General features: G+C 62.8%; 1 protein-coding gene across 7 annotated transcripts in view; it reads right to left on the bottom strand.

The window, feature by feature from the left end:
* The window catches only part of BRD1 (bromodomain containing 1), a 39078-nt gene extending 18521 nt beyond the window's left edge, over nt 1-20557 (bottom strand). For all 7 annotated transcript variants that reach the window (XR_004385640.1, XM_032882749.1, XM_032882751.1 and 4 more), the window contains exons 1-4: nt 19140-20557; nt 6240-6396; nt 550-681; nt 192-320 (exon numbers count right to left, since the gene is read on the bottom strand). Coding sequence is in view for 6 of the 7 variants with exons in the window: in XM_032882749.1 (XP_032738640.1) it covers nt 192-320; nt 550-681; nt 6240-6396; nt 19140-20506 (1785 nt within the window). In the remaining variant the exon portion in view is untranslated. The remainder of the gene's footprint in view (nt 1-191; nt 321-549; nt 682-6239; nt 6397-19139) is intronic.
* Between the last annotated feature and the right edge of the window lie 3127 nt (nt 20558-23684).

The raw sequence follows: 23684 nt of genomic DNA, 5'->3' as shown, positions 1-23684 counted from the left end.
CGACGGCTTCTCTCTCAGGGGGGCTCTGGCCTCTCGTGCCCGAGACGGGACGCTGGAACCTGCGCCCCCCTAACCTCAAAGGGGCCCTAAACGCCTAACACTCGGGGCCCCGCAGGCGCACCCCACGCCCCCATGGGCAGACCCCCGCGAGCAGCAGAGCGCCCGCCCCGCGCCGGGCGCGCGACACCCACCTCCTTCAGGCTCACGGGCTGCGCAAATATCCGAGCCGGGTCCTTCTCCTGCAGCTGGTCGAGCACCGAGCGCAGCAGCACCGTGAGCGGCGTCAGCCGCAGCTCCATGGCCGTCTGCTCCACCTTCACCTGCGGGACACGGCACCGGGCTGTGCTGCACACCCCGCCCCGCCCCTGCGAGCGCCAGCGCACAGCGCCCTCCTCCCGTGCTGCCGCCCCCTGCCCAGCGCCTCCATCGAGGCAGGGCACACGGGGCGCCCCCGGACACCCACCGCGGGCCGGCCGCGCCCCTGGCCCCGGGAGGAGGGCAGGCGGGGGGCGCAGCCCGCGCAGGAGCCCTCGCGGGGCCCCAGCTCACCTGCTCCCGCTTCAGCTTCTCCCGCTTGCGCAGGAGCTCGATGAGCAGACGCGCGCGCTCCAGGTCGTGCCGCAGCCGCTGCCAGTACTTCAGCTTCTCTTTGGCGGCTTGAATCTCCTCATCGTTTTCTCTCTGACAAAAGGAGCGCAGGCTCAGCCGCGGAGCCGCTCACAGGGGCACCCGGGGAGGCCGAGGGGCCCAGAGCAGACGCCGCAGGGACAGACTCGCCCGCAGGGGCCCGCAGGCTCCCGACGAGGCCGCCCTGCTCCGGACCCAAGAGCCGAGCGGACGAGCTCAGCGACGGGCATCCGGACCCCGGCCACGGAGCAGCTCAGGGGAGTGGGCAGCTGTCGCAAGCCGTGGCCTGGCCCCCCACCCCTGAGCCCGGGAATGGAGGGCGCGGGGAGCCAGCCCCGGGGACATGCCCACACCAAGTGGCTCTGAAATCCGGACGCTTGGGGTCACCCTCTGCGCACTTCCTCCTTCTGTGGCAACACATAGTGCCACTAACCTCAACACAGCCCTCGACTGACCCATGTCCACTCTAGCATTTTCCAAAACAAACTTGCATCCAGAGAGCGTGAGGCAGCAGGCGGCGCGGAGCAGACAGATGGCAGCCCCCTCCCGACGCATCTCCGACCGCAACGCAGGAAGAGCTGCTCTGACTGCGGCAGAGACACCAAGGAGCAGCAGGACCACAACACACGCCCCACGGCAGCTGAGGACGCCCCCACATGACAGCCAGAGAGCCCTTCCCCACACGGGGCAGCACGCAAGGTCCAGGAAATCACGACCCGAGGCCTCCGTGCTCCCATCCACGGATCCCCTGCGGCCCCAACCCTCCTCCTCCGGTCCCCCAAGGCCTGACCAGGCCCACGGGCCACCGTCTGCTCCTGCGGCTGCCGCCTGTCCTTGGCTCCAGAGCCCGCGTGCTGGCGCGGCACATGGACAGCCCCACCAAGGCCACAGCCAAGAGCAGAAGACACCCTCGGCCCTACCACAGCTCCAGGGCAGACCCATGCAGACAGCAGAGGAAGCAGCAGTCGGGGCGCTCCTGCCTCTGCCCCTGAACCCCAGCTCCGCTAAGATGCTTCCATCTGTCCCCGTGCAGTCTTCCCGATCGACAGCAGCCCAGGACGCCTACTGCGAGGGCACACGTGACCCCGGACTGAGAACGTCCCCGGCTCCCACTGGCGTTACCTTGCTGTTCTACAGACACACACCTGCAGCCTCGGCCCAGTCGCCCTCTGTCAGGTTCCGGGACACGCTCCACACGCGCAGACCCCCTCGGGGTCCCAGCCCACCGCATCCAGACAGAGCTGAAACAGCGCACCCACCAGGCAGGGCCCCACCCCCAGGTGCCCCTCACTTCTGGTCTCAACACTGAGCACCTGGCAGGTGACAAATGCTGGGATCTGACCCTGTGTCCTCACTTCAGGGTCTGCGGGCAGAGAGTCACCGGCAGGGCTACAAGACCCTCCCAGCTATCAAAGGGATGGGAAAGGCTGGGCCAGGGCCTCCTCTCTGGGCACCCTCCCACCTGTCACAGAGCTTGCCTTAACGTTACTTAAAGTCTCAGGCATCGGGGCGCCTGGCTGGCTCCGTCGGTGGAGCGTGCGACTCCTGATCTGAGGGTCGTGAGTTCAAGCCCCACAGTGGGCGTGGAGCCTACTTCAAAAAAGAAATCATCTAAGTCTCAGGCCATCAAGCAAGAGTTGACAGTAACACCAGCTGCGTAAATGCGGCCGATAAATACGTTGAAAACTAGATTTAGGGGTGCCTGGGGGGCTCCGTTGGTTGAGCGACTGCCTTTGGCTCAAGTCATGACCCCGGACTTCCAGGATCGAGTCCCGCATCGGGCTCCCAGCTCCTTGCGGGGTCTGCTTCTCCTTCTGATCTTCTCCTCTCTCGTGCTCTCTCTCACTCATTCTCTCTCAAATAAATAAATAAATAAAATCTTTAAAAAAAAAAAAAGCAGGTTTAGAAAACCAAATTCCCCAAAAGCACCTGAAAACCCCTTTGTCCACTGGTCTGAACAAGCACTCCAAGAACACCGACCAGAAGGGCACTGGGCCTGGCGATCCCGCAAAGCGGAAGGTGCAGTGCCCCACGCCGCGCTGGCCCTGGCACTCATCACGGTCCCGGCTGGAAGACGCACGCGCGGCCGCAGAGGGGCGCGCTCCCTGCACAGGCCGCCTGCAGGACAGGCCCCGACCCTGACGCACTCCGCATGAGCAGCCTCATGGACACAGAGCGGCCTGAGTCCTGATTCTGTTCCGTGAGCCGCCTCCTCCGCGAAAACCTACCCAGGAGGACTCCGTGACGTGGAAGAAAAGCAAAGCGGTTTCTGGCACCGAAGAGCCGTCAGGAAAGAGAACTTCAGAAGACCGTGTTTACCACCCCCACCTTCCAAGCAGGACGACGCGGGACGGAGGGGACGGGGCGGGCCACCCCAAGGAGGTGAGGACCGCAGCACACCCACGCAAGCCCCAGGACAGCACCAAGGACGGAAGGCCCCAAGAGGCCGTGCTCCCCGCCCCTAGAGCAGGACGCACGGAGGGGCCCAGCCGCGGGGCTGAGCCTCACACCCACAGCGGCAGGCTGGACGGCCACAAGCTCAGTCCCAGCGCAGGAGGTGACTGCGTTGTCCTAAAGCCGCCAGAGAGGACATGGAAATGTGGCAGAGGGAGGCACTGCAGCAAGCCAGAGGACGGGCCAGTTCCAGGCCTTGCGGGACCCGACCAGAGCTCTGCCCTCCACCGCCCCCAGCACTCGCCCACCGACCCTCACCCCACCCAGGGTCTGAGGATGGTGGAGGACGAGCGCTGGAGACGGTGCCATGAAGGCTCCAGGAAGGTGTGCGCAGGAACCCCAGCTCCGGGCCAGACCAGAAGAGCTGAGCCACCTCCTCTGAGACCACTGTGCACAGCAGCGTCCAGCAGAGCCAGCCCGGGGGCCAGCCCCCGAGGTGCCTCACCTGCCTGGACGTGGGGTGGGGGCCCTCATTCTCGAACCCGCTGGTCCCATCCGTCTATGGTCTCCCCACCTAAAGGTCCGCCATGGGAGGGAAGAGCTGCCCATGACCTCTTGCACAGCCTGGCCCAGAGTGGGCACCCAGAAATACAAACAAGTCACAGATGTCCCAGTTTTGGAAAAGCACATGAACATCACAACAAGCCCTAAATATGTGGAACGTTCCTGTTTTGGATCCCGGGAAACCGTCAGCCCCTATAGGGTGAGGCAGGAAAGGACAGTTTGGGCGCGGCCCTTCTGTGGAGTGACTCTGGGGGTCTCTACAGGCCACACAGGGGGCTCCCGACAGCCACGTCACTGACCTGCCCCGCAGGAACTGGCCCTGGTGCACGCCAGGACACCCTCATTCAAGCCGCACAGACAGACTCCAATCCAGGCGGTCCCTTCTGCCGAGGACACAAGCGCTCCCACAGCTCATGTTCCGGTCCCTACACGTGTTACCTCCTATGTGGTCACTCCCGCTGGCCCACGTGTCCCGTGGGCAGAAAGCCCCGAAGGGGGACACCACACCATTCCCAACCATTCCCAAGGGGAGGAGGAAAGAACAGGCAGCTCATCGCTGAAGCAGACCTCGCCAACAGAGACCTCCAGGGTGATGCGGTTTAGCACGGATGCGGACGCCCCAGGCCCAAGCGTGCGCAGGACATGGCCGGCCCCCAGCGTGGGCAGCACGCACACCACACAAGGTCACACCCACACCAGTCACAGCCCCAGTGCGTCTCGGATCTGAGCAGCCTGGCCTCGTGAGTGCCCGCGTCCAGGGTCGCCAAGACATCAGACTGAGTGGGCGCCTTCGGTACACGGGAACACTCGGCCCAGCAGCCCCCGGCCCAGCAACCTTGGACACCACGGGACAGGACTCAGATGGTGCTGAGGGCACCTGGCACTTGGCGTGGGCCTCCCAGGAGAGGGTCGGCCCAATCACCGCGCCATCGGAGGGTGTCGGCTCCGAGAAGCACGCCCTCCTTCCCCAGAGATGGAAAAGGGTCAAGGGCAACTCCACAGAGGCCCAGAATCTTCAGTTTCTCTGTGGCTTTCGAAAGGTGTAACAGGGCACCTGGGGGGCTCAGTCGGTGAAGCCTCTGCCTTCGGCTCAGGTCATGATCCCGGGGTCCTGGGATCGAGCCCCGCATCCGGCTCCCTGCTCAGCGGAGAGCCCGCTTCCCCCTGCCCCTCTCCCTGCAGCTCTGCCGCTCCACCCCTACCTGGTCTCTGCTAGCGGGGGTGGGGGGGGGGGCTTTTTTGGCTTTTCTCTCCCCCCCCCCCCCCCCTCCCCCCCCCCCCCTGTCGCCCCTCCCACAAAAATAGCTAAAATCTTCAAAAAGAAAAAAAAAAAGGGTATAAGAAAAATGTTAAATCCCACAAAAAAACGTTTTAGCCGAGCACTTAAATGTGTTAACGTTTTGCCTCTTTTTGTCAACAGAAAATCAAGAAGGTCAAGATACACGCTTCTCCGGGAAGCTCGCCATCACCCGGGCCGGGGCGATGAGAGTCACGCTTGACCTGAGTCACCGGCGGTGACCAAGGAGGAGGGACAGCAGAGAGACAGGAACCACTTCTCCTGGCACGGGGGTCACGGGCTGTCCGTTCACTCCGCAAACGCTCGTCTCGGCCGCCCCTCTGACGGCAGGCAACGGTGGCGCCATGAGGAAGGGACTCGCGCCGACCAAGCCAAGCCGCCCCCGGGGAGCTGCGGCCCAAGCCTGACCACCGTGGAGGGGTCACTCCACCCACAGAGAACCCCACCAACCAGGACCCTGGGGGGATCCAAGAGCACAGCGCGCAGCCACATCGGACGGCGTCCCCTCCAACGCACTCCGCCACCTGGCGACTCGGGACCGAGAGAGCAGCAAAGCCTCTCGGATGACAGCAGCCGCGCAGCGGCCTCGGGAAGGCCGGTTTCTGCTGCGCGCCCAGCGTGCCGGAGAAGGGCCGTGAGGGGACTCTGCTCTCTGCCGGGGCCTCCTGGCCTCCTGGCCTGAGCAGGTGGCCGGGCCCGAGGCCAACCACGATCACGCTGCCCCTACGAAGCCGCCCACGCCCCCAGCACAGAACGCGCTCAGCGAGAACCTGTGGCAAGGGGCCGAAAAGCCGTGTCTGTCCTCCATGTCCGCTCGCGACGCCTCGCCGGGCCACTCCCTCACTGCCCCGATCCGCTCCCCCAGAACCACGTCCTACTCTCAGCAGGCTGGACAGGACCAGCTGCGCTGCCACCCCGAGCTGGTCTGCCTGTGCTCTTTCCCACGGCGAGTCCCGTGCCCGCTCCCTCCTGTGGCTCTCGTCTCCCTCCCTCCCCACCAGGGTCACCGTGAAGCCTTCAGAGCGAGGCCCCGAGACCACCCCTGCGCGTCCCCAGCCCAGCACACAGGCAGGCCTGCTCATCCCAGGGGCCCAGGTCTCGCCTCCTGCCGCCCCAAGCCCCGTGGCAGGCCCGCCCTGTGCGTCCGGGCAGTAGCGACTTCCCTGGCGTCCCCAGCGCGGGCAGAGCAGCTGGAGCGCGGACAGACGAGTCGCCCACACCTCCGGCAGCGTCAGCAGCCCAGGGCGGATGCGACTCCGCGGCACATCCGCACTGGACCAGACGGGGCTTGCACACCCGAGCCGGAGGCGTGCGGCGGGCCCCGCTGCGAGGACCCCGAGGGCAGGAGGCCACGTACCTGCTGCGTGCTCCTCTGGGACTGCAGGCTGGACTGGAGTCGCCGCAGCAGTGGGGCGCCGTTCCTCGAGAGCCTTTTGAGCAGCCAGTAGCTGTGCGCCCTCTCGACAAACTGCTTCTTCCGCTGGATCGCCACCTGATTCGCAATCCTGTTTAACCTACAACACGGAGAACTCAGAGTTTAGCTCTAATGGAGCACAGGAGCGTGTTTCATGGCGGAAACGAAAAAGGACAGGGCCACTTTCACAAACCGACGTCCACACTTTACCGTCCACGCTCAGCCCACACGCGAACCGAACAGCAGCCCACAGCCCGGCCCCCAGCCACCCCCGGGTTCCACCCGCCGTAGCCACGCGGGCGTCCGCCGGAGACGTCAGACACGCAAGAGGAGAGTACAGCGGCGAAGCTCCCCTTCCTCCCACGTTATGCCGACCGCACCCAGGGGCCGTGAAAGGCTGCTGCGCCGGGTGGGCTGAGCAGCCCCCTCAAGGGGGAAAGAGGGGACGGCGGGGCTGACGGCTGCAGACGGCCGAGCGGCTCCTCGCTAGCACACGGGCATCCTCCAGTCACAGGACACAGCTTCCCTTCAGGGCCTGCACGGCGCACGGAGCTTGTGCAAACACCTGCACGGAGGGGACTGCTCATCTAAAACCCCCACGAGGCCGGCCAGAGAGCTTCCCCATCCCTGTTACCGTCCTCCCTGCTGAAGCAAAGCGGAGACTCGCCGACGAGCCTCGCAAAGACACTGAAAGAGAATAAAAACTCAATCATCCACGAACTTAATGAAAATACAAACGAAATGAGATGTTCCTCACTATACACCAAACCTGAAAATGCCAGGACGAAACCAAGCCATTTTAAGACCAAACCGTGAAGAAAGTAAATCCTAAGCTACAAAATGATCAATGATCCCAACGGCCAGAACAGCCCCGGCGCCGCCACGTCCAGCGCCCGTCATCTCAGGACGGTCCCGACCGCGGCAGCCGCTCGACCGCGGACTCCTGCAGGACACGCCTCCGCAGGGCCGCCCCGCCTGGGGCCCGCAACACCTGTGCTGCGCGCGCAGAACCAGCACGGCCTCTCGCGGCAAGGCACACTCGAGTGTCTGTCCCGCCAAAGGACCCAACGCTGAGGAGCTGAGGTAGGGCACAGCTCGGTGGCAAACACAGGTTGGGGGGGCTTTGCAGGAAAGTCCCGTCAGACCCCAGAGGAAGACGCCAAGGGCTGATGCGAGCAGGCGCAGGACCCGTGCCCAGGTCTGTCTGCGGCCTGCCCGTGAGCAGGGGGCCGGGGGTCTGCCCCTTCAAGGCCCCCGGGTCCCACAGCCTCGGCAGGAGGCGGTGGGAGGACACCTGTTGCTGCACCCATGAGCCTCTCCAACGCTGCTGCGGGCGCCAGCAGAAGGCACTGGGGTCTCCCAGGATCCTGCCCGCAGCCCCACGCACCCTGCTGCTTGGCTGTGGGGGGCCTGTGCGGGCCCTGGACGCAGCCAGTGCTGTTTCGGGGGGGGGCGGTCTGTCTGACCAGTCTCCGGCGAGGCAGCATTCAGGAGCAGGAAGGAGTGTGGACCTGGACGCACACGGCTCGGACGGGGTTTCACCACAAGGACACACTCGGCCGTTGCCACAGTGGAAGGACAGTGGACAGAAGCGCCTCTTAACACTCTGAAGCTTCAGGCTCAGGAGTAAGGGTCCCGACCTCACGAAACAAGCCGCCACCTCCTCCGTCGGGGTCTCTGAGCCGCCGACAGCTCACGCACGTGAGCAAGGCCCTGAACGCCGTGTTTCAAGGCGGTCCTGCAGCGTTTACTGAAAAGCTGCCTTCAGCTGAGCTGGATCCACGTCACGAGCCACGACGAGTCCTGGAGGCGCAGGGTGGGCACTGAGCGCCCGGGCGCCCCACGTGTCCCCTCGGACACGCCCCAGCGCCCGGGAGCAGCAGCGCCCACCCTGCGCACGCACACACCAACCCTGCTCCCACCAGCCCCACCGCCACCCCAGAGCAGGCGGAGGGCAGCGGACCGCGCTGGAGCTCACGAGAGACAACGCCCGCCACACAGGCCTGGCCACGGGACAGGGCCCAGGAGCCTCGCGGCAGGGTGGGGACGCGGCTCCCCAACACGTCAACTCTGACAGGACAGAGAGCACAAGGGACCTTCACACAATGAGAGGCAGACAGGGCTCGTGTCATTTTCTTCTTTTTTTTGTTTTGTTTTAATTTATTTGACAGAGATCACAAGCAGGCAGAGAGGCAGGCAGAGAGAGAGGAGGAAGCAGGCTCCCCGCGGAGCAGAGAGCCCGATGCGGGGCTCGATCCCAGGACCCTGAGATCATGACCTGAGCCGAAGGCAGCGGCTTAACCCACTGAGCCCCCCAGGCGCCCCTGCTCATGTCATTTTCAAGGCAAGGCACACCCTGGTGCTCAGGGAGAGGGTAAGCGGGCAAGTCCGACAGCAGGAGCCCCAGGACAGGAAAGGGCTGCAGGGAGGGCTTGGGGGGGGGGCGGGGAGCACCAGGTTCTGTCTCAAGGACGGAGCCGTAACAGGGGTGTTTACCCCAGGGCCATGTGCTTGTTGCTCGATTCTTTCTCCCTTTGTGCTTTAAATACTTCCTAAAAAATTTCTCTCTTTGAGAGACAGAACACACGGCAAGCAGGGTGAGGGGCAGAAGGCGAGAGAGAGAAACTCGAGCAGACGCCCCACCGAGCAGGGAGCCCGACGCGGGGCTCGATCTCACGACCCTGAGATCACGGCCGGAGCTGAAATCAAGACTTTGGACACTTACCCGACTGAGCCGCCCAGGTGCTCCTTTAGAGATTTTTTAAAAAACACTATTTGACAAAGGTATAAAAAGGATTAAGAGCTCGATTTTCTCAAGCCTTGCTGGTGTCTCGCACACACGGCGCCTGCAGAGGAAAACTAACCAGGCTCTGGGGGAGGGTCCGACAGAGGGTCGGCGGTAAGACACCAACGTGTGACTCTGGCGTACAATTCGGAACAAAGTGTTGAAAATCGAGAGCCGGCTATGATAAAACCGCCTTCACAGTTTCTATTCACGTACGCGATCAAGACGGAGACTCACGTCCATGGTGACAAAACCCGGAAGAGAACTACGGGAGAGGGTGGGTCATCGGAGTGAGAAGCGGCACAACCACCCGCGGAGCCCGGCTGTCCTGCCAAGCCCCGTTCCCGAAGACGAGCGCCTAGCACGCGCCGCTCACCGGGAAGGCGCTGCAGCCGCGCGGCTCCGTCTGCCTGAGCGCATGCTGGCGGCGGCGGCCCCGCTGCGTGAGGACGAGAGCGCAGCACTCGCGGCCCAGCCCGGCGGGGAAGACAGAGGCCACGGCCTGACCGCCCAGACCCCACTCGGTTCCCTTTTGGGAAAGATGAGCCTCTCCACTTGTGTCTGTTTTTAATATTCCAGAAATTACACCTTCCAGCTGTTTGATCTTAGGATGAAAAGTGCTGGATTTGAACTCAAAAACGCGAGAGGTGCTACACTGCTTTTCAAGATTATTTTGGTGGTTTATGTCCAAAATGTCTTAGAAAAGAGAAAGGCTGACTCTGTAACATGCAGCCCCCAGAGATAAGTCGGGAAACCAGCCACGGGACTTGGGCTCACCGCACGCCAAGCCCCCCGCCGCCGCCGCCTCGGCTGTGTGCCACGGAGGGCGAGCCATCGGCCGGACACCCACAACACCCGGGAGCTTCGTATCGCCACCTGTCACTGAAACTGACAATGCTGTCTGTCGAGGACACTCGATGACGCTGGGGGACCAGACAAGCAACACCCAGCGAAATGGAAACGGGAAGACGCACGGAGCCCCCCGCCCCCAGCTGCTCTCAAAGAGACGGCGGGGGGCATGTCCGGCAGGCCCTGCCCTGAGCACAGACACGGCGCGAGCACGGGGAGGACAAACGAACAAGGAACCCGTTAGAAATGTGAGTCACGAAACTGGAGACAGGAAACCAACCCAGGAAAAAAACAAACTTCCCAAAACTGAGTTCTGAGGTACAAAGAAAAACTCAATACGTTCACAGTAATGATCATAAGAACAGAATCAATAGTGTGAAATCCTCCTCCTACCCCCAAAAGGAAAGGAAAAAAGGTAGTTTTTCAGAAGAGGTCAGCCGCCAGGAGAGAGTAGGTGCGCCCCACACCGAGGAGGCGGGCGCTCCAAGTCACGGGCCGCAGGGTACGAGGGACAGGCAAAGTCACCCGCAAACATACAGCCAAACTGGAACAAGTCCACGTGCGCATAAACCGACCCACCCGCCCGAGGAGGGGCCCGTCCCCGGAGGGCAAGGGGTGGTCCTGAGATGACAAGCGCTGCAAGGAGAGCTCACAGACCGGCGGAGCAGCGCAGACCGCGATCATCTCTAAAGACGTGGAAAGCAGCAGGTCAACCACGACCCCCAACTCCCACCAAGGGGCGAGGGCCCCGCCAGCAGGGCTGGGAGAGGCGCCCTGCCAAGACCGACGGCAACAGGCCCACGCGAGATGCTTCCCAGGTTCGGAACCGACATGAAGATGCCCCCTCCCTGCTCCCACGAGAAATGCAGACGGCGTTCGTTCTTTCTTTCTTTCTTTTTTTAAGGATTTCATTTACGTACTTGCCAGAGACAGAGCGCGTGAGCACGCAGACGCAGGGGAGCAACTGACAGGGGAAGCAGACCCCCGCTGAGCAGGGAGCCCCCCGCGGGGCTCGTTCCCAGGACCCCAGGATCATGACCTGCACCGAAAGCAGAGGCTTTAACCCACTGAGCCCCCCAGGCGCCCCGAGAGAAGACATTCTTGCCAACGGAAAAGAGAGGAGGATTTAAGGACGGGTGTGCACCGCCTTCACGGCGGGAGGAAAGTATAAACGCGACCGAGTGGCGGCCGAGAGGATTCCCGCAAGCAGACACACCCGCAGGGCGCGGTTACCCGGACAAGGACGAGAGGGAACAGGCGCACAAATTCGGAGGTGACCGAACTGGTCAGCAGACGCCACGGGACTCCAGGTTCCCAGAAGGTCTGTCAAGAAGCCCGACAGGACGGCCCCACGGCTGGGCAAGAACCGCACGGGAGGGACCTGCTGGGGCTGCGGGAGCGAGCGGGGAACTCACCCCGGGAGCGAGAGAAGGCGGTCACCCCCGAACACCGAACCACACGCGCTCCTCACCAGAGACTCGTCCCAGGCGCATGAAGACACGGACGTGAGGCACACGGATTCAACAAGTGACCGAGGCCTCCGCGCCCAGGCCGGGGACACTTTGGGGAATGGCGGCCCACGCCAGGGGTGGCCCGTGCAGGGAGGCCACCACAGCCAAGACACCGCCGGCAGACCCCGAGGGCCCGCTGGGCACTGAGGCCGAGGGGATGGGGACGCTGACGGGAAGGCCATCTGAAGCTTTCCGAAGGACGTCCTGAGGCCTTCAGGGAACAAAGGGTCATCGGACCGAGATACCGCAGGCACCGACCAGCGGACAGAGCAAACACGTGCCCACAGGCAGCAAAAGGCAAAACTCTGGAAAGTGCCAGGACCGAGGCAAGGCTGTCCGCTCCTGCCCCATCAACCCGACGCTGGGCCGGCGGTCCTGGCCGGCACCGAGCCTGGGCAGAAGACCAAAAAACAAAGGGACGGAGAAGCCCACCCACACCATCACTTCCTCACAGATTGTCCACAAAAATAACCTAATTAACTACAACACATTGTACCAATCTTAACAAAAAAAAAAAAAACCCTGGACTGCTACAAAGAGCAAAAAAAGGAAAAAAAAAAACCTAACCTGAAAAACCAGCTACTCACAACGCCCATGAGAACCCCACGGACTCTCACGGGACGTGAAAACGGCACCCGTGCGTAGCAAGGCAGGCCCACCCGTGTTCGCGTAACCCTTGTGCGTGGAGTCCCAGCTCCCTGCAGGGACACGGCCATCACGAGAAGCAGGCCTGGGAATGCCCGTGGGGACGGCGACCCAACCACGCAGATAGGGACTCCGCAGGGACACCGCGTGCGTGTCACGCAAGGCGACGAGTGGTGCAGGGACGGGCGTGAGCGCTGGAAGCCGTGGGGTCAGAGCTGGCCCGCTGACCGGCCATGGGGGGAAGACACAGAACCAGGCAGGAGGGCCTCGGGCTGCTGGAGGAATCCAGGGGAGCGGCAGGACCTCGGCGCAGGGGCGAGGGAGGCGGCCTCAGCCCAGACCCAGGACGCAGCACCACACAGGAAAAGACGCTAAGACGAAGAGTCCCGTGCATCGAGACGCCGCCGTGTTGTGGATGTTTGTTCTCAAGAGTTCTTACCTGTTCTCAGGGGTGCCCGGGTGGCTCAGGTCGTGATCTTAGGGTCCTGGGATCGAGCCCCGCACCAGGCGCCCTGTTCAGTGGGAAGTCTGCCTCCCCCTCCTCCTCCCCCTGCTCGTGCTCTCTCTGTCTCTCAAATAAATAAAATCTTAAAAGAAGACGTTCTTACCTGTTCTCTACCGACGTGCTCCTGGATGAAATGAGGACAAGAGAACGGAAGGGACAGGCAAGGGAGACCTCCGAGGGCAGCACCGCCCGGACGGGGCTCCAGACGTCCGAAGCTGAAGAGTGTGCAGACACGACAGACGAGACGCGAAGCCAAGGGCAAGGGACGCGCGCGACGTGCACAGCCGAAGCACCTGGCCACGCACATGCGAGGCGGAGGCCTCCTCAGCCACAGGGACACGCACACCACCGCTCCCGCCCGGGGTGGCCACGGAGACACACCAGCTCGTGCCGAGAGCACCGCGCCAGTCCCCAGCGGCGCCCGGCTCTGAAGCGAGCCAGGAACTCCCACGTGAGCGGCACGGTCTGCAAGGCCACCCGCCCACCTCCAGACCCAGGCAACGCCGGAAGCCGCGCCACGTGACAGCACGGTCCTCAAGGTCAGCGCATAAGCAGCAGCAAACCCTGTGTGGCCAAGTGCAGGAACACCAGAACAGGGACTGGAGGAGCGCACCGCCATTCACGAGGGGCCGCTGTGGGGGGCTGAGGGGACTGGAGGGGCCCGAAAGGGACTCTGGAAGTGCTCCTCTCCTGTCGTTTCTTTAAAACAAACAAAAAGCGACATTTGGTAAATGCCTGTGTTAGTCTCTAGTTTTCCATTTTAAAACTTTTTATACAAGGGCTCCTGGGGGGCTCAGTGGGTTGAGCCTCTGCCTTCGGCTCAGGTCATGATCCCAGGGTCCTGGGATCGAGCCCCGCATCGGGCTCTCTGCTCAGCGGGGAGCCTGCTTCCTCCTCTCTCTCTCTGCCTCTCTGCCTACTAGTGATTTCTCTCTCTCTGTCAAATAAATAAAATCATAAAAAAAAAGAGTAACTTAAAAAAAAAAAAAACTTTTTATATAAAAACCCTGGGAAATGGAAAAAAAATGCCATTAAAAAATTATTTTCCCTACACACGTGCATGGCCACTGCAAGGACGTGCTCGGGACGAGCCGGTATCACCCCTGCAGAGTGGGGCCTCAGACCCCACCCTCCCTTTGCACCACCTTCTCAAGTGTCCTGAGTCTTTCTAACGGGGACAACTCACTTCTGGACCAGCTCCGAGGTCAGACGGAAGTTGGGGGAGGCAAGAATGAAATCCAACCCCTCCGACCAGACAAAGCCAGAATTTGCCTCAGGAGGGAGGTGGTTCTGCGGACACAGCTCCCAGAGACCCTCCGGCCCAGTCTGCCCTCCCCCCTTCTCAGGATTTCCTGTCCCCGAAGCCAGAGTTGGCTGGGGCGCATCACATCCAAGGCGAGGTGGCCGTCTGCGGCGAGCTACCCATGAGCCAAGTTCCCCAAGGTCAGGTCCACGGTGACAGCCTGCTGGGCCACCAGACGCTCCCCACCCCCACGTCCATGTCCCGCTGCAAAGCACAAGGACAACAGAAGGGAAGGATCCCCTGAGGAGAAACTGGGGTGGGGGCTGAGGTGGACCACCCCCCAGCCCTCCCGGGGCAGAGAACCCACAGGTGGGACCTGTGGCCGCTGTGAAGAGGAGCCGGGGGCTGCCCGGCCTCCTTCTCCTGGACCGCGGGCCGGACGCCAGAAGAACACAAGCGCAGAAACCTTCCGCGGGGGCGCCAGCAACACCGTGGTCACCAGGGAGCAGGGGCTGTCACTCCCTCTGGGCGAGGGACACTGGCAGCTCTGCGGACACCAGGCAAACCCAGAATAAGGCCCTCTCTGTGGAGGAGGGGGGCTGCCTTCTCCAAAACCAGCCCACCTGGGAGGAGCTTGGGAAGCATCCAGATCCCAGCAGGCTCACCCACCGGGACCGGTGCTGAGTGCAGGCCCGGCCTCACGGCGGCTCCCCCGAGCTCAGTCCCAACCTACGGGACGTGTGGGCACGCGTGGGCCTTCTCCGTGCCGGGCAATGGGAGGCACCTCAGAAAGACGTGGCTCTGAGGGGGCGCCTGGGTGGCTCAGTCGTTAAGCGTCTGCCTTCGGCTCAGGTCGTGATCCCAGAGTCCTGAGATCGAGTCCCACATCGGGCTCCCTGCGCCGCGGGGGGTCTGCTTCTCCCTCTCCCACTCCCCCTGCTGTGTGCCCTCTCTCGCCGTGTCTCTCTCTGTCCAAAAGACGGCTCAAATAAGAAGATTTGGAGGTCTCTCTCCTTATTTTTGCAATATTTTATAAATTTAGAGTTATTTCCAAGTAAAAAATTGAAATAACTACCCTCAACCCGACGCGACCCGCACCGGGGCCTGTGGAGGGCCTTTGGAAACCTCCCTCGGCACTCAGAACACTGTCTGCCCGTCCGCTGTGGCGTGCGGGTGTGGACTCCGAGCGCCCGCACAGATTTGGCCCCTGCTCAGCCCAGGGGACACCCAGGCTGGGGCAGGAGGGAGACAGTGCAGCCATTACCCACTGCCAGTATTACAGAAAACCTGTAAGTTCCAATCCTATTTCTGCCAAAAATAAGCAAATAGAACGAATATGAACAGAAATGACAAAACTTACTTCTCTGGCAGGTTCTTTCCATGGACTGAGCGCCGAAGATCCTGGGTGGAGACCCAGACCCAGTAGGAGGGCGAGGACACCAGGGTGGGGAGCGCCGCCACCCAGAGCACCCTGGGAGGGGCCGAGCGTGGGAGGGGCCGCACGGGGCACAGGCCAAGCTGTCCTGATGCTTGAAGGCCCGTGGCCCGTGGCCCGTGGCCCACGGCACCACACTCAGTAAGCACAAGACTCGGAGGAGCCTGCTGACCCACACACCTTGACCAGGTCCTTCCCCAGCGCCTTCCCCTTCACTGCAGCTCCCTGGTCCAAACCACCCTGCTCACCAGACACAAGGCGCCCTGTGCCTCCTCCCCCGGCCTCCCCCGGCCTCCAGGGAAGACAAACGGCGGCACTGCACAGCCCGACCCCAGGCTGGCAGAGAAGCCACAGCCTGGGGAGGACACCCTCCCAGGAGGAGACGCCCAGCCCCCCGTCTGAATTCAAACAGAGATCAGGGCAGGTGGGAAAGAGACCAGCCCGAGAGCACTCGGGAAGCCCACGCTCCGGTGCTTTCCCAGTGGCCGGAGGCAAACACCAGCGCCTTGCTTCTCCACAGAGCACAAAACGCACAACCTGCAGGTTTTACTTTTCGGTTTGGTTCTTAATGCTTCCTTCCAGAGCAGCCGCTGCTTTAGACCCTACACAGGCCCTTTCCTGAGGACCCAACGCCAGCAAGGGTGCCACGCCTGCCTGTGGAGCCACACCGAGGGTGGCACACAGCGGGCCATGCAGCCCTGGGGGACCGGCAGCCCTGGGGGGACCAGCAGCCCTGGGGGAGCCAGGCAGCCCTGGGGGGGGGCCTAGAGCCCCACCTCCCAGAAGGGCTATGCCAGCGCTTCTCTCCCTTCCCCAAACCACGGCCCTACAAAACTTTTCTCAATTACAGTCAAATTAACTTCCAGAAACACGGCACAAAAAGACGTACAAAGCTCAAGTCCACACTTTTCACATTTACATTCAACAAGCATAAAATTTCTCTGTCAAGTGTCTCCCACGTCTGTCCTCATCTGGCGTCTGCACAGAGGGAGGGCACCGACCAGGGATGCCCGAGTTAACTGAGCTGTGGACCCGACCCTCCAGCTCATCATTAACAACTTATCAGGTGTGCACGTGCCCTGAGCCACCCCCACATAAATGACCCAAGTGGCCGAGAGGACCAGGCTGCTATTAAGACCAACAAAGCACGCTCTGTTCATCAGAGGCCATTCCCCTCCACAAACAAAGAGCAGCCCCCAGCAAAGAACGACAAAAGAGAGCACTCTGGGAAAACTCAGTTACTACAAAGAAACCAGAATGCTACAACTTGCTGAGTCCTCCTCTGGCCTGTCCCCCTCTCTCCAGGGCCCACCTCGACTGGTCCCTCCCCGTAAAAAGGTGGCGTGGAATGATGAGGAACCAGAGACGGTGCTCATCAGAAGAGCAGCTACTCGAGGAAAAGGCCCCCCTCCGAAGAGAAGAATGCCTGTAACAGCACAAAGTGTTGATTTTTCTTGGAAAGCACAGCAGAGAGGGAGGGGATGGGATTTCCTCTCTCCAGACTTTTACTCTCTTCTGCGGCTTCGTACTGCTGCCGTGTGAGAAACACACTCTAACGAGGTACGTGATGGAGACGAGACAGACAAGGATGGGCCTGACGCAGACCTCGGAACAACCCTCAAGTCACTGTGCCCGCGGCCACACTGGCAGGGGGACCATCCGCCTCCACCGGCAGTCCCTGCAACCCCCCAGGAACGGGGCTGCCAGAACAGCCACACCTCAGGCCGCGGCTTCAGGACAGGAAGAGCAGTGGCTGGAAAGCCCAGGCCACCCCAGCACCGGCCCTGTCAGCCCACAGAGTGGTCCGACCTCAGATTACCACCAACTGAGGGTGGCTGGAGATCTTCCAAGGCGGGGGGCCTGTGGCCCAAAACATCCCGAAGTCTGGGTAAGCCAGACGGCACGGCCCCAGACCCTAACCCAGGTCCATCTTCGATCTCTGCTCCCAAGTGCAGTGACGGGCTATTCCTAAATTAGAAGAAGAAGAAAACCAAACACGGACCAGGCTACAGCTCTGGCCCGCGGTTCAGCTACATGACCTGCTTTGCAACGCTTCGGTCCAAAGTGTGAGTCTCTCCTCCGTCAGGCCGGGTCACCTGAGACCTGCGGGCGCCCAGGTTCTCCCGCTGGAAATGCTTTCTCCTGCGAATGGCCCAGCAGCCCCAGCCCAGCCCCTCGTCAGCAGTCTCGAAAGGAGCACGTGAGCACACGGCACCGGGCACGGAGGGGCCAGCACGGTGGACTTTCGGCTTCTCCATTTTTTAGGTCACATTTTCTCCCTTTCATTTACCTCGATCACAGTAAAGCTGAAGTTTTTAGGGCTCTTCAGCAGAAGCTCTTGATGCAAATATCACAGTTTCTGGCCCAAGGCAGAAATGCAAGTAAAACTATCTTTTAAGAAGTCTAGCTGACTGGTTCGCAAACAGACACCGTGGTTTTGACAGCGTTTTCCTCTGGATACAAGGGACAAGCACTTTTATTCGCCTCTGTCTGAATTTACTGCTTCTGTAACGAGTACGAGCAAAATTTCAGTTGGGAAAAAAGTCATACTTCTCGTGTTTTTTTAAAGATTTACTTATTTCAGAGAGAGAGAGATGGCATGCACAGCGGGAGGGGAAGAGGAAGGGAAGCCGGCGCCCTGCTGAGCGTGGGGTCTGCTGTGGGCTCGATCCCAGGACCCTGAGATCATGACCTGAGCCGACGTCAGGAGTCGGACACTCAACTGACTGAACCCCCCAGCAGCCCCGACTTCTAATTCTTAAGAGACACTAAGCGCCTCCTGTCTCAGGAGAAGACAGTGTTCCAACGGACACCGCCCACTACACCTCACAACCGGACAGGTGACCTTGATGCCAGTCGTGACATGTGAGGACCAAGCCACCCCGCTTCATCACACGCGCTCCTCCCCGTCACAGACACGCACAAAAACCACCCAAAAACCGAGTCTTGGATACACTTAAGGTAACTCTTACTTCTCAGCAATCCAAATGTCCCCGAGTCTGTCACTCAGTCTGTGAGACGAGCAGGTTCTCTTTCTGGCGTCCAGGCCACGGCACGTAAACCCCAAGCCGCCCTCGGGCACACGCGACGGTCTGCACCCTCACCTCGCCGCCCCATGCGGTCTCCTCCACCAGACACCCGTGCCCGACGACCAAGTGCCTGCCACCTGCAAAGCTCCCCCCAGGCCTGGGGGAGCCCTCAACTCCCTCACCCTCATCACCAAGTCACCCACCCACACGCTGAACAAAACGCAAAGGGCAAGTCCGTAACCGGACCCCACGCAGAGAAGAGGAAACAAGTCCAGGGACAGGAGTGACACAGCCGGATGGGGACTGGCCCCTGGGACACATGTAAGAGCAAGGCAGGGACACTCCCCACTGCGCCCACCCCCCCCACCGTGAACCCTCCAGACCCCTGCGGCCCCCACCCGCACCCCCACCGCGGCCGCGGCCTGCTGTACGCTGGAGAATCCCCCGCTGACCACTACTCACAGCACCAAGGAAAGGCTCAGGAAACCCAGAAAGGAGAGCGGCGTCTCCCTCTGCGAAGCTCCTGCCGGCCCCACTCTGATCTCCACTTGTCACTTACCCTCCCCTTCACTTTACAAGAAGTTACTTTTGAAATGCCCCAAGGTTCCCAAAGTTGGAAGCGGAGCGGAGTGAGGAACAGCTTTTTATCGTGTCGAAGGTGATGGCACCAGGGCCCCGGACTCTAATTCCTGCAGTCAGGAAGCTACGGGCTCCAAGGTTCTTGCAGCTCAGGGGAGAAGGTCCGTCAGAGAGCCCCCAGCTGGTGGCCCCCGTCCCAGGGTACCCCCACCCCGTCCCGGGGTCCCCCGCCGTCCCACGCCCCACGCCTGCAGGCACTCACCTCTGCGGGGGGATGTAGGGAGCACACACGGGCGGCAGGGCCGCGCAGGGCTCACTCAGTGTCTTCTTGGCCTTTTTGGCTTTCTTCCTGACTTTGGACGTGGACCTGACCGCTTTGACGGAGCTCTCTTTCCGACAGACACCGTTTTTCATCTCGACATCCCCGTAAATGTTCAGAGGCCTCCGCGTGCAGCCCGGGGGCGTGTGGACGTCACAGTAAGCGGTCTTTCTGACGGAGAAGGTCGTGGCGCCGCCAGTGAGCTCCTTCACGGGCTCCATCTTCATGTAGAGGCCGGCCCTCTGGGCGCACGTCACGTGGAAGGCGGTGTAGCAGTTGGCCTTGTGGCACTGGATACAGGCGCCCACGCCCTTCTGCTTACAGAGGTAGCACGTCAGTTTCCACCGGGCCGGAGGGATGTTCCTTACGCCATCGATGGGCTCGATGAACACTGTGTTGGCAAAGCCAACCTCGGGGATCCACAGGGCACACACCACATGGCCCCAGCGGTCATCGTCCGTCTTTTTGAAGGCACCTCCCTTGTTTGGGCAGAGCACGCAGTCGGCGGGCCGGGCCCGGGACTGCAGGCAGTGCCGGCAGAGCCACTGGCCCTCGGGGATGTAGGGCACCCCGTAGCACTCCTGGTGCACCGCCAGGTTGCACATGTCACAGAAGAGAATCACGTTGCTGTTCTGACACTCGCCGTCCATGCAGATGCAGCACACGGCGTCCTCGTCGATCAGGGACTGCTGCTCCCCCTGCTTCTGGTTCTCGCAGTAGGACTCCTTCTCGAAGCGGTCCATGAGGAACTCAAACACGCTCTGCGACACGGCCGAGACGCAGTCGCCTTTCCGCTTCTCGTTGACGATCTCCAGCCAGGCGTAGTCCTCCTCGTCCATGTCGTACTCCACCTCGTTGTCCAGCTCCTCGGCCGACTTCTCGATGAACTTGTAGTACACGGGGGGCCGCCTCGGGGCAGAGGGCGGGCTGTACTCCACGATCCGCACCTTGGGCTCAGGGAGCGCGCCGGCCGACGCCAGCGGGCCATGGGCGCTGGGCAGAGCCTCATGTTTCTTCTTGACCCGGTTGTTTTTGTGGCGCTTGCTCCGCGCACACGCCGGCGGCCTCTCGCTGTTCTCCTTGTTGCTGTTGCACTCGCTCAGCTCCTGGGCTGTGAGGTCGTCCTCCAGTATGACCTCCAGGGGATCGAAAATGCTGATCCTGTGCAGGCGCCCCTCGATCTCGATCTCCACCATCCTCTGGGCTTGCGCGTAGGTCAGGGTCTCTCGCGTGGGGGAGTGCTTAGTGCCGCACGGGGAGGAAGGGTGCCTCGCTGCAGCGCCGCGATGACATCGTCCTTTCCTCCTCATTTGGTACTGACTCCCTGAAACAGAGGCACAGGGGCGTTAACTCCCTGCAGAAGAGCCAAGACGAGAAAAACCACCAGACACACGGCGGCCAGAGCCAACCGACCAACTCAAACTACATCGGAGTGAAACTCCCAGCTGACATCGCTCCAAGGCTTCCAAAACCACGCACCCCAGGACTCGTGATCGTGTGTCACGGACTGCCTGGACAAGACGACACAAGGAGCAAGGAGTGGCCTTTGAGAGGCACAAGTCCCTCCAGGCCACTCCGGGGTTCCCATAGCTCGCCGGTCACCTTCCCAGACCACACTAACAGGTTGTCAAGATGACTGCAGCATTCCTCCCGAGGAGGGGTCCCAGCTCTGAGCCCAGGAAAGCCCACAAGGGCCGGACTCCAGCAGGCACGGAGGTCGTGACGGCAAGGGGAGCACGCTCAGCGGCTGCCCACTCCAGGCCAACACGCCCCTTAACCAGCCTTCCCCGGCCCCACTGCTGCCCAGGGGGCCCCTACAGCCCCGGTGCAAAACCCCCGCCGGCAGCCGGAAGCCTCGGCAGTCTGACCACGGCGGTCCACCCTCTCCACCAACACGGCCTCCACACATGGTGAGGCCCAGGGCCACTAAGCCATGCCAGAACCAAAGAGGGGAGCCCCACTTCACCCCCAGGAGGCCCAACCCGCCTTCCAGAGGGCCTCAGCAGTGACCGCACAGAAACCCCCACAGCCCAGCCAACCGGCCCCACTGCCCCAGGGGCACTTCTCAGCTGCTGGCGTGACTGCGGAACCCGCCGTGCCCTCCTCATCACGTACACCCAGACAACGTGCAACGGGCCACGGAGGGCACCTCCGCTGCCCCCCAACAGTGAGCGGCACCCCCCGCCGTCCGACGAGAGCCCCCGCCTGGGGTTGCCAGCAGTGGCTCAGGAGCCTGACAGCCTGGCCACAGACCTGCACGAGAATTCGCTCTTCAGACCTCAGTGGCGGAGTCTGCTCTCAGCCTGCCTCACGGGAAGACCCTGGACCGCCAGCCGCCAAGCAAGGTGTCACCTTAGGATGACAGCGAGGACCTCAGACTCCCCGAACCACCACATGCTGCTGACAGGAAGCAAGAGGACTTCTAGCAGGCCGGCCTCCAAATGAACATTCCAAGCCGGAGGCCCAAACCCACGGCTCTGGTCACCCCGAGGAGCTGGGCCGCGGCCCCCAGCAACCCAGCTGGCCTTGGGGAAAAGCCCCCAAAGCACCAGAAGCGTCCCGAGAGGCAAGCCCGGCAGCCCCAAAATGCACTTTTCTAAGACACAGACTTCACACTGTTCTCCTTTAGTCAAACAGAAAGCCCCGTTTTACGCGGAAACTCACCAGGAATTCCCTGTAAACACAAGCGTGAAAACGCCGTGGCCGGCCAAAACCTGCGCCTCAGGGCTGCGCAGGGGCGCCTCAGCCCTGGACCACCGGGGTCGGGCAGAAGCCACCGGCCGGCCAGCCCTGCGCCAGTGATCCCTTGTGAAGAGAGGTGTCAGCACCACGGCCTCCGAGGGGGGGCCCTCAGGCACCCGGGGACGGCCTCACCTGTCCCCACCGAGGTGGCGCAGGAGCAACAGCTGGTTACTCACCAGGTTCAAAGCAAACACCTCACCTTGTCCTCTGGCCACCACACCAAGCAGCTCTAACGACAACGGGTCTCCAAGAGCCACACTCTCCCGAGGGGGTCTTTAACCACTGTCCACAAGGAGTTCGCCTAACACCTCCCGGTCCCCGCAGGTCTGCAATCTGGACTCGGAGCTGTGACCGGGACAGAGGGCACTGAGCAGCACAGAGTGACTGCCCCGTCTCCTCGCCTCCCTATGCCCACTGACCGGGACTGGACAGGCCGCGTCCACACCAGGCGCTTCCCTGGAGCAGTAAGGACTCCCACGGGGAGGTGGTCAGCAAGGACAGAGCCAGCGCTTCCGGCAATAACTCCGTTGCGTAGACGCAGAGAAGCCGAGCGAGCCACGAGAGAGGAAGCAGGCACAGCAATGGGCCACTCCCCGTCTCCAATCAGTTCATGCGCAGCCCGGCCTGGGACAAGTCCCATCCACTCCCCCACGTCTGTGCGTCGCAAGTGGGAGCAAGGCCGGTCCCCAGCTCACGGGCCTGTGTGCGGACCGCCGGAGCCCCCGCGATGTGCCCAGGGCCCCTGACTCTACGAGCCTGCCGGAGGCGCGGCCCCAGGCTGGGCTGACTCTGCGGCGGGTGGAAACGACCTCGATGGGCGTGGCGGCTTCCTGGGCACGGCTGGTGTCAAAACTCAACTGTGCCCTCCCGGCGGGGCTGCTGGCTCCACACGCCGCCTCGGGAGGGCCGCTGCTGCTAAAAGGGGCCGGAAAGCAGGAGCGCGGGTGTTTCCCACCCGCTCTGTGGCTGTGCGGCCGGCGCGACCACCCACCGATGGCCCGCCCGCCGGGGCGCCTGGCCCGCGAGGCCGGCCCAGGGCTCTGGGTTAGGAAACGTTTAAAGTCCGGCCCTACTACAGGGAGTTTCCTGTCTTGGCAAAGCAAACCGAGTGGATCTGTTACATAATGCGACCCGCTCGCGCACAATGAACGCTCCGGCCCGCGGTACCACGCCGGCTCCGAGGCCCAGACCCCGCGGCCCGGACCCCGCGGCCCGCGGGCGCCGCCGCTCCCGCGGCCCTTCCCGCCGCGGGTCACCGCCGCGGCCGGCACAGCGGAGCCAGGCGGGGACCAGCGCGGCCTCCCGGACGCCGGGCCCCGACACCCCCTCTCCCCGGCCCGCCGGCCCCCGGCCTGCCCTGCCTCCCCAGCCCGCCGGCTCCCCGATCTCCGTCCCCCGCTGCCGACACCGCGGCTCCTCCCGGCCTCCCGGGCACTCCAGGTCCCCGAACTCCCTCCCCGGCCTCCGGCCTCCCCGGCGCCCAGGCCTCCTCCGCCGCCGGGCTCCGGGCCTCCGCGCTCGGACTCCCCGACCCCCGGCCTCCCCAGCGCGGCCTCCCCGGCGCCGCCGCCTGCCCGCCCGCCCCGCCCGGCCGCCCCGCCACCCCGGCCGCCCTCAGGCCGCCCACCCGCCCGCTCGCGGACAATGCGCCGCCCGCCGCGGCCGCCAAACATGGCGCCGGCACAGGCACCCGAGAGGCCGGCGGGCGAGGCGGCGGCGGCGGGCGGCCCCGACGCGGCCCCGGCC

This window comes from Lontra canadensis, unplaced genomic scaffold (assembly GCF_010015895.1).
Source record: "Lontra canadensis isolate GAN:19392208 unplaced genomic scaffold, GSC_riverotter_1.0 scaffold84, whole genome shotgun sequence".
NCBI lineage: Eukaryota > Metazoa > Chordata > Mammalia > Carnivora > Mustelidae > Lontra > Lontra canadensis.
The sequence above is the reverse complement of the archived record's forward strand: the minus strand, read 5'-3'. Positions and strand labels throughout refer to the sequence as shown.